This window comes from Carica papaya, chromosome 2 (genome assembly GCF_054855325.1).
Source record: "Carica papaya isolate Zhongbai chromosome 2, ASM5485532v1, whole genome shotgun sequence".
Classification (NCBI taxonomy): Eukaryota; Viridiplantae; Streptophyta; class Magnoliopsida; order Brassicales; family Caricaceae; genus Carica; species Carica papaya.
This window is the reverse complement of record NC_142310.1, coordinates 16802696-16812610: the sequence shown is the minus strand read 5'-3', so window position 1 is coordinate 16812610 and position 9915 is coordinate 16802696. Positions and strand designations below refer to the sequence as shown.

Sequence of the window (9915 nt, the reverse complement as noted above, 5' to 3'; positions counted from 1 at the left end):
ACATGTATTTTTGACTTTTTTTACATGATTAATACCTTCATGAGTTACCTTTAATTTGTCTCAAATTTCCTTAGCAACCTCACATAGTATACTTTGTTAAATTAGTTTGCATATACTCCATAAATACAACATGCTAATGACTTTAAGATTTAATTAAACTAACCTTTTATAATTATTATCCTTTTTCACTTTCTTGCTTTACACTACATGAATCACTTACTCTCTTAAATGGGATGTAAGGACCATTTATGGTTACCTTCTAATCATTAAATTTTACTACCTGAATTATTATCTTTATTTTGGTCTTCTAACAATTGTAATGGAGTCCAATAAATAGAGATTATATGTTTATAGATTCCTTTTATTTAAAGGGGTTGCCATGAGTTATTTTATTTTTACATTGTTAACTTAGTGTAAATCTGGAGATCTATTATGGAATTAATTGTTAATTTAAAAGATTTGACAACTAAAAAAGGAGGGTAAATTGAGTTTTAAAAAAAAAAATAATATTTCACTTGTGAAACTACATTTTATAATGCATGCATGAATTGCACCGAGACAATGCTGATTTTAAGGCAACTTTAGAAAAGAATGAGAATTAGATATTTTTTAATCAATTCTAAGATTTTTAGGAAGATGTAAATTAATTAATAAACAGAATGAACGCTAGTGTAACCATAATCATGACAAAAACATACTGAGAGAAAGTAAAGCAAGCATAATACTTCAATAAAAATAAACAATTAGAACTATAACCTATCATTTTACTTAATCCCTAGTAGAGATGGGCATAACGGTTTATCTACAAACCCTTTCTCTCATCTATCTTAGCTACATCAGGTATAAAATTGTTTTAATAGAGTAGTGACAAGTATAGGTAGAAAGTTATAGATATGAAATGAATATAGGAGAAGTATGGATTTAATCACAGCCGAGCCACACTCGCCCTGCCTTACTCTATATACATAATTAATTAAATTTTTAATTTTAGTTTTGTTTTTATTCAAATTAATCAAATTTAAATAAACAAGTACTTAATGGTGTATATTTATAATGTTATTTTATATTATTTAGTGAAATATTATCTTTAAATATTATTTTAAATTATATTTTATTTTAATTAACACTAAAAAATTTTAATTATTTATTTGAATTTGTAAAGTTTTTTAAAATTTAAAAAACAAAAGGTAAACAACGTGGATGATAGACCGAAAGTTTTATTAGTGAAACAAGTGATAGATAAATACTTTTTATCCGCTTTGCATAAAAGATATATATGAGTCTATATTTTTACTAGTATGAATGAAAATACCTACCATACCTATTACAATTGTGATAACGAGAGAGATGATTAATAAAAAGTATAATTTAAGTAATTATTAATTTTATTAGAAACGAGATGATAATAGTGAAATTAAATACTAATCTCATAAGGTATGTTTGGTTCAAAAACTATATGGGCGTAAGCAAGATAGGCATAGGCAAGACAGTCATTAATTAATTTGGATACAAATTTTCTATTTATATGTAAATATGTAAATGAAATTGGAAACATAACCAAGAACAAAACACTCTAGGAAATAGAATATATATATATATACATGTATACGTACGTAAAACTGAGAACTGTCACAGGTGATATTTTCTCAAATTTTTGAAATAATTTTTAAAATTTAATATTTTTAAATATAAAAATAAAATTAGTTTAATAACATATATTAGTAGATTTTTCTTTTTAATTTACTATAAATGCACTAAAAAAATTTAAAATATAATGGGATGCATACTCCAAAAGCATATGAACTTTTTAAAAAATTCATATTGGTTTCTTCGGTAATTTTTTTATGTAAATATAATATGTATCTTTAAATTTTGTCTTAATTAATTTCACGCATTTAATAGTAGTATATTTAATAATTGTTTAAAATATGTCTACATAATAAAAATATTATTTTTTTTAAAAAAAAATATTATTAGTGTACTTGTAACATTTCTGCTACCTTAGTAATATCATCCCAATTTAACATTTTTTTTTCTTCTTCTTTTTATTTCTTTTAGCTCTCAAGTTAGGTATCTCCTTAATTTTGAAATATGATGTTTACGTGACTACTACATCATCTATTACATACACGATATTAAATCCATTGATAACAATAGAAACTAATTTAAATAAAATTTAAAAATACAACTTATATTTAAATAAATAAAAAATACTATAGTGGTGAATATGATTTTTTTTTTTTAAATTAAAATAGTTTCTAAGTTATATATATCTTTTTTTTTTTTGGGTAGATTGTTCAAAACCTTTTTCCTTTTTATTATTCACGTACTCTTATTTTTCTATTTTTTATTTCCTCGTTAATTTTAGATTATAAGATAACGAATTTTATCTTCATCATTTCTCAATTTAAATCTTTTAAAAATCATTAGAAATGCAATACAAACAAAGAATATAAAACAACATGTTATGAGGTAGAAATATGGTAAATTATCTTTTATCATATTTTTGTTTACATTTTGTAGATTTGCTATTAATTTAGATATTATATTTTTAATGTGTGCTTTTAAAAATAGATTTGTATTGTGGGTTTATATTGGGGTGGGCATAAGTTAGGTTTATTTAGTATTATTTGAGTTTAGGTTCAAACTAAATTAGAATGAGAATTGAGTTATCATAATAATAATAATAATAATAATAATAAATTAATATTCTCAACATTTATTTAAGTCATTATGAAAATTAGTTCCAAGATATTATAATTTTTTTTTTTTAAAAAAAATTATATGAAAACAGAAAAATCAATAAAATTTAATATAATTTAAACAAAATTAACTTTAAATCACTCTACGAGTTCATACGATATTTAAATCTTTACATTTTAATTACTTTTATATAATTTTGATTCCGAATTCACACATATTTTGATCTATATAATATAATTTTATCAAGTGTGATATTTTTCTAATCGGTCTTCTAATTTGATACTAATTCTATAGCCTACTTCTATTTAATAAAATTAGAGATACTGCAAAAATTAAATAATTATTCCCTATATGAACTACTGTTAGGTCTATGACTTAGCTCGCAAGAAGTGACTTTCCCACTTATAATGGTTAAACATTTTTCTTATAATTTTTGTATATATGTGTGTGTGTGTTTGCCATCTTATTACATATATAATAATTGTAGGTATATAATATAAAATGAGATCAACTATTTTCTAATTAAATAACCCATAATGTAGTAATTCAGTCTTTTCACTACCATTTATTCTTAATTATCTTCATTTTTAAGCTCTTAACTTGATTTAATTAATATTCCAAAAGAAACATATTATGATTTTATAAAGTAGCAATATTTATCTCGGAAGCCAATAATCAAATTATTATTAGGGTATTATAATTAGAATCTTTTGGTTCTCATATAAAATAATATGTATCCACCAATATATATATATGTATATATAGTCTGTATAAATGTCTGGCTTTCCAGCACTTACCTCGATTGCCAACTAACCCTTTTCTTTTGTGTGAATATTAAATGCAATATATCCAAAACTTGAATAGCAAAGGATACCAGTTTCTAAATATAGAAACCTATGCATATGATTCTAAAAGTAAGTATTAATAGCTTTTGAAAACCTCATATGTCATGCACATATATAGTTTAATTAAAATAATAGACGATTTATATAGCAAAAGAACAATTTGTTTAAAAAACAAAGTTGGAGTATGTAGTTTATATTATCAAATGGGATCAACAGAAGAATATGAAGAAAAGAAGAAAAAGATTTTCCAAATATAGAAACCTCCATTCTCTAACATTACTACATATATATATCTGTACCATACATAGTTGAAGAGAAGTGAGCCAACAATATAAGACCTCCCTCTATAAATCTTGAAATGACCCATCTCCACAACTGCATATAATATATGTCTGCATGCATGGCACGACTGTAATGGAGTTCCTTTATGCCCTGCAGAACAATTCCTGTTGCATGGAATATCTCTAAAACAGGAAAGTAGCTGGAATGAAGGTTAAATTAGGAAAGGTTCCCACCAGCACCCATCTTCAGGAATTTTCTCTTTCTTATATCTTTAACCCAAAGGTCCTTTGTGCTCTCGCAGGATCTGCTTCAATTCTCTTTAAGCTAACACATACTAATTAAATAATCACATTATATACATGTGTGTGTGTGTGTGTGTGTGTGTTTGTGTGAAAGAGGTAGCTAGAGAGAATTGGTTTATATATGTATATATACACTATTATATATATATATATTTATATATGGGTTTAATTTATACATGAAGTTTTCCAGACCTTATCTAGGGTTATATCTATTTCTATGTTATTTATGCTTTAGTTTGATTTATGACTAATATACATGACCTTCTTTCTTACCTGTACAATATGTACTCTGAGTAATCATAAACAATCATTATCTCTAGAGTAGTAGAGCCAGATCCATTAATATTCTTGAAGTATAATTTTTTTTCCTTGAAAAAAACATTCAAAATTAATTTCTTTTATCTATCAAATTATTTTCATATATCATAGAGTAAATATGAATATTACAAATTTTTTCCCCTCAAATCCTAACCCCACTACACATTAGAACATAATATTTATGTCAGATATGCTATTAATCTTACCTCTATAAACACATGATTAACGATATATACATATATATAATTTTCTTTAAGTTTTTACAGTGGTGAATATCTTAATATCAAAATTGAATGATGAAGGAGGGTTGGAAACATGCCACATAATGTAGTAGGGGCCGTTCTCAGTCAAAATTTGAGGCTGTTAAAGCGGCTATCAAATGTTTAGTCTAATTTAGCGTGCGCGAGTATTACTATTTAGAGGACGAAGAAATTAAAAAGAAAAGAAAAGAACCCTATGCATATATATACACACACATATTATATATAAGCACTAATTAGTTAATTAATTAATTAACTTATGTTCTTGTCTTGATATTCCACTAGCTAATTTCTTAACACCCCACTAACCTTTGAAGTTCCAAGAATGTAAATATATGTTTATAGGGTTCATCAACACTATAAATACCTGCAGAAAGTCCAAGAAGAAATTAAGTTTAATCGATCACAAGCGATTTTTGAGCGTTCAGAAGTGTTTTTCGATCGATGGCAAGAATGATGAGTGATCCTCTTGTGGTTGGTAGAGTGATTGGAGAAGTGGTTGATCCTTTCACTCCAAACGTGAAAATGGCCGTCACTTATAATTCCAACAAGCAGGTTTTTAATGGCCATGAACTGTTTCCTTCTGCTGTCACTCATAAGCCCAAAGTGGAGGTTCATGGAGGTGATATGAGATCATTTTTCACTCTGGTAATATCTATCTCATCTTATCAAAATCTTCCCATCAATATATATTATCTGCAAATACCTACTTATAACATGTACTACATATATAAACAAAAACTTGTTTGTTAACAAGTGCTGATTAACAGAATGTTTAATCGTAAATTTGAATCAAATTGGTCTGTCATCATTTAAATGATATTTTTATTGCGTTATAATTAAAAAAAATTCTCCTTAATTTTTGCAGGTGATGACAGACCCAGATGTTCCTGGTCCAAGTGACCCTTACCTGAGGGAACACCTGCACTGGTATGAATTAACTGTTAATTTGAGCAGGATTGAAGTAGGGTTTTGTTTAGTAAGAAATGTAAACACCTCTAGTTGATTTGAGCAGGATTGTAACCGACATACCAGGCACAACAGATGCAACATTTGGTAAGCGGAAAGAAAAGGGTTTGTTTTACAATAGGTTTTACACAAATATATATATATGTATATATATAATTGATTATATGTGAAACAGGAAAGGAGGTGGTGAGCTATGAAATGCCTCGACCAAACATAGGGATTCACAGGTTTGTGTTCCTTCTGTTCAAGCAAAAACGGAGGAATACAGTGATGAGTACTCCACGTTCAAGGGATAAGTTTAATACAAGAAAGTTTGCAGAAGACAATGAACTTGGTCTCCCTGTTGCTGCCGTCTTCTTCAACTGTCAAAGAGAAACAGCTGCTAGAAGACGCTAAAACCATTGAAATGAACTAGCAGTACCTCTCCGTTCCTACAAATACTTTATTTAAGAGTTAATAACCTAAGCAAAACATCACTTGTCTCCATTATATATACACGTGTGTGTGTGTGTGTCTATGTGATTGTATTAATGTTGCTCTAGTTGTACTTCTAATGTTACTTCGTGGTTTTATATGTGCTTTAATTTGTTCTTTTTAATTACTTATTGAGGGGGAAAAAGAAACAGAAAAAGAAAGAAGCTGCTATCTTATTATTAATGGTGATATTTATTATTATTTTTAAAGGTAATAAATGTTTTGTAGAGAACCTCCTCAATGAAACTAACAATCCCAACCTTGGATAAACTTAAGAATCTGTAAAATGTAAAATTTCACCAAATTGGAACACAAAAAAGGCCTCTTAGTCTAATTCACCTAGATTGATTTAACCACAAAGAACCATGAAAAACACCCAACACCTTAGCAAAGAAAATATCCATTTTTTTTTTATAAAAAAAAAAGACTTAATATTCATCTAACTATGTAGGAATACAAGAAACTTGTCATAAAAGAGAAAATAAGAAAGTGGGAGGTTCATGAACAATATAACAACCATCCGAATTATAAAGAGCTCCATTTGCCAAAGGATGAGCTATTAAATTGAAACATGTAAGAGTACATGAAATTTAAATAACATTACACAAGTGAGATAAACAAATAAAATCATCAACAATTAAACCAAGCTTGGAATATAATGTTACCAATGAAGTGGGCAGGTTAACAACACATTGAGAATTACTCTCCACTAGTAGAGCAGAAATACTAAAGTGAACCGCTACTTATAAGTCATAACACTTCGTCGATGTGTCAACAATGTCAATCGATTTAGAGATAGAGGTTTTCATAATCCCAACAAAGATTACTTTATTTATCCTTAATATTCCTACAAAACACATCAAAACCTGTCCATCCATTTTTCTCCAATGATATATCATAGTTAACTTTATACATATCTAATCATGGTGGTATCTAAAAAGAAGGTATAATGGGAGTATCTCCATTAGCATCTTGTGGACAAAAGTGAACCTCCTTATCCAATTCTAACTCATCTATGTGAAGTTGGATATGGATTAGGTCAATGAGTAATCCAGTGCTGATGATGATTCCATTGGTTAAGACTCTACCAGATTCCTCATAATACATAAAAAAACTTAAATCCATGAATGAATAGTAAAAGTAGAGGATCTATCTTTATACTAAGGTGGAAAACCATCAATAAAGGAGGTATTAAGCCGAAGTGGGAAAAGTTTCATACTCCGTTGGCATATAAACATGATCAAAATAGATGATCAATATTTTCCTTAGCCTCTCCACACATACCACATATTTAATCTATGTTCTACCTTTATATTTTAATCTATTTTTCACTAGCAAAATGTATTTGACCAACATTCATAGTGTATTGGCATATGGAATATGTTTCTAATTAATTAAAAGAGGTAATAATTGTGGAATTTAGATGACTTGAAACTGTTTGCTGCAATGCCAATCTATACCCTACTTTAATAAAGTATAATTGATTTAGTAAAAAAGCCAAGTTTATTTGTCTAGACATTCCTCACACCTTAATGGTACACATAATATTTTAGTTGTATCAATAGTTTACATACTTTTGTATTACCTCTTCTGACTGCTATATTTATGTTAATGCATTTTCTAATGATACGTAAGTAAAGTATTTCTGATCCTTTATGGAGAATAGAGAATATAGATAGAGAAATATAGATCATAGATATTTGTAATCAATCATTTATCTTATTATTTTGGGAAGGAACAATAGTATTTCATTGCTACAAATATGGATTATTGAAAAAAAAAAGTAAGACATGTATTTGGATATTTTCCTTCAACTTTACAATATTATATTATTTAATTGACATGAATAGTTGAAGGGAATTCTATGAAGAGAAAATGGATTATGGGAGTATGCGACTTGAACTATTGATTGGGTCGTGCATAAATATGCTTTTATCTGCTACATTGGAATTCACAATCAAATGTGTCTTTGTTTTAACTGCCGTGTAAGCCCCATACAGAGGATAAGTTGGTTCACTTGAAAAGAATATTTTCTATGATCAGACTCGACGATATCATGTCGTGCATGTGCAGGTTCCGTAAGATCCAGTAGAATAAGTGATGTAGCATAATCATAATTCAGATTAGAACAAAAGCTTGACTAGATTAACTTTCCATGCACCTGAGAGGATCAAATTAGAAATTCTTTTTATCGATGTATAAGGTGGTTAATGACTCTCTTCATGGGGATGTTGAAAAATAAGAACAGACCAACAAGAAATTTTAAATCACATAAGAGTTTTTATATAATACTTAAATAGATTTTCTAGATATTGATCGACAAGTAAAATGTATGTTTATAGGTTTACAAAGAAATTGCATATGTTAAAAATCAATCTATAAATACTACACTATGGCATTACCCAACTAAGGGATACATGCCTAACAAATAGAGAAAAAACTAATCACAAATTTCTTAACTAGATTTACTAAGTAAAAGATATTTAACTGTAATTTTGAATCATTCTTCAACATTCCACTCTTGATTCAAAATCATATGCACTAAGTTTATATCTAAAATAAACATACTTCTCTATAGAAAAGTGTCTTGGTAAATATATCAGCCACTTTCTCGTTTATATTATAAAATTGTAGAGTAATTACCTTGATCAAATCACAGATGAAATGATGATGCAAATTTATATATTTTGTTCTTTTATGGAAAGCTAGATTCTTGGCCATTGTTATTGCAACACTATTTTCGCATAAAATTTTTGTTGCACTTTTATGTTCTTGACCAAAATCTGTAAGTAATCTCCTGAGAAAAATCATTTAATACGCAACGGAAGTAGCAACCACATATTCTGCCTTTGAAGAGGAAAGAGCTATTTTTGCTTGCTTCTTTGAACTCCATGAAATAGTTCCAGACGTGAGAGAAAAAATATTACCTGAGATTTTTTTTTTGTCATCCAAACAATTTCTCCAATAACTATTTGTGTATCTAAATAACTTGCATTCTAAATTCTTTGAATACCAAATTTCATACTCAGTGGTTCTAGTAATGTACTACAGATTCTCTTTATTGCTCCATAATAATGCTTTGTAAGAGAGTGCATTGACTTGGAAACAACACCAACAGAAAATGTTATGTCTGGCTTAGTATGAGTTAGATAAATTAGTGCTCCCATTAGACTTTTGTAACGACCAACATCTCTTTTTTCCAGTTCTATCTTTAACTTGCAGCTTCTCATGTATATTCGTCGGAGTGACAATCACTTTGCAGTCAATTATACCAAACTTTTTGAGAAGGTTAATTGCAAATTCCTTTGTGAAATAGAAATTCTACTTTTATTTTGATACACTTATAATCCAAGAAAATAAAATAATAATCTCTAATATGTCATTTCAAGTTTTCTCATTATACAATCTTTAAATTCAACAATGAGATATTTACTAGACTTAATAGAAATTATATCATCAACATAAAGATACACAACAATAAATTCATTTATACCTTTTTTTTTCAAGTAGAGAGTGAGCTCATTCTTGCTCATTTCAAAGTCATTTTGATAAAAAAGAAAAAAGAGTTGATTTTGGTATCCAAAACTTTAGGAGCTTGCTTTAACCAATAAAGATTCTTTTTTAGCTTGTACACATTTTTCTTCTTGCCATTAATCACAAAACATTCATGCTGTGTGACATAAACTTCTTATTCAAATTCATCATTCAAAAGATAGATTTAACATTAAATTGATAAACTGACCAATTAAATTGAGCATCCAA

At 27.8% G+C, this 9915-nt stretch overlaps 1 protein-coding gene across 1 annotated transcript; it reads left to right on the top strand.

Moving 5' to 3' along the window:
- The first annotated feature begins 4997 nt into the window (after window positions 1–4997).
- On the top strand, window positions 4998–6263 carry ATC (centroradiali). Its single transcript, XM_022045755.2, has 4 exons — window positions 4998–5358; window positions 5579–5640; window positions 5726–5766; window positions 5855–6263. The coding sequence occupies exons 1-4, from the start codon at window positions 5155–5157 to the stop codon at window positions 6073–6075; spliced, it is 528 nt and encodes a 175-aa protein (XP_021901447.2). The 5' UTR covers window positions 4998–5154; the 3' UTR covers window positions 6076–6263.
- Window positions 6264–9915: the final 3652 nt, after the last annotated feature.

Bases quoted from the DNA above. Each gene is read 5' to 3' on its own strand.
- ATC (XM_022045755.2), top strand. From the start codon at position 5,155: ATGGCAAGAATGATGAGTGATCCTCTTGTGGTTGGTAGAGTGATTGGA. The intron at 5,359-5,578 runs GTAATATCTATC...TAATTTTTGCAG, and splicing joins TGAGATCATTTTTCACTCTG to GTGATGACAGACCCAGATGT. The intron at 5,641-5,725 runs GTATGAATTAAC...TGATTTGAGCAG, and splicing joins CTGAGGGAACACCTGCACTG to GATTGTAACCGACATACCAG.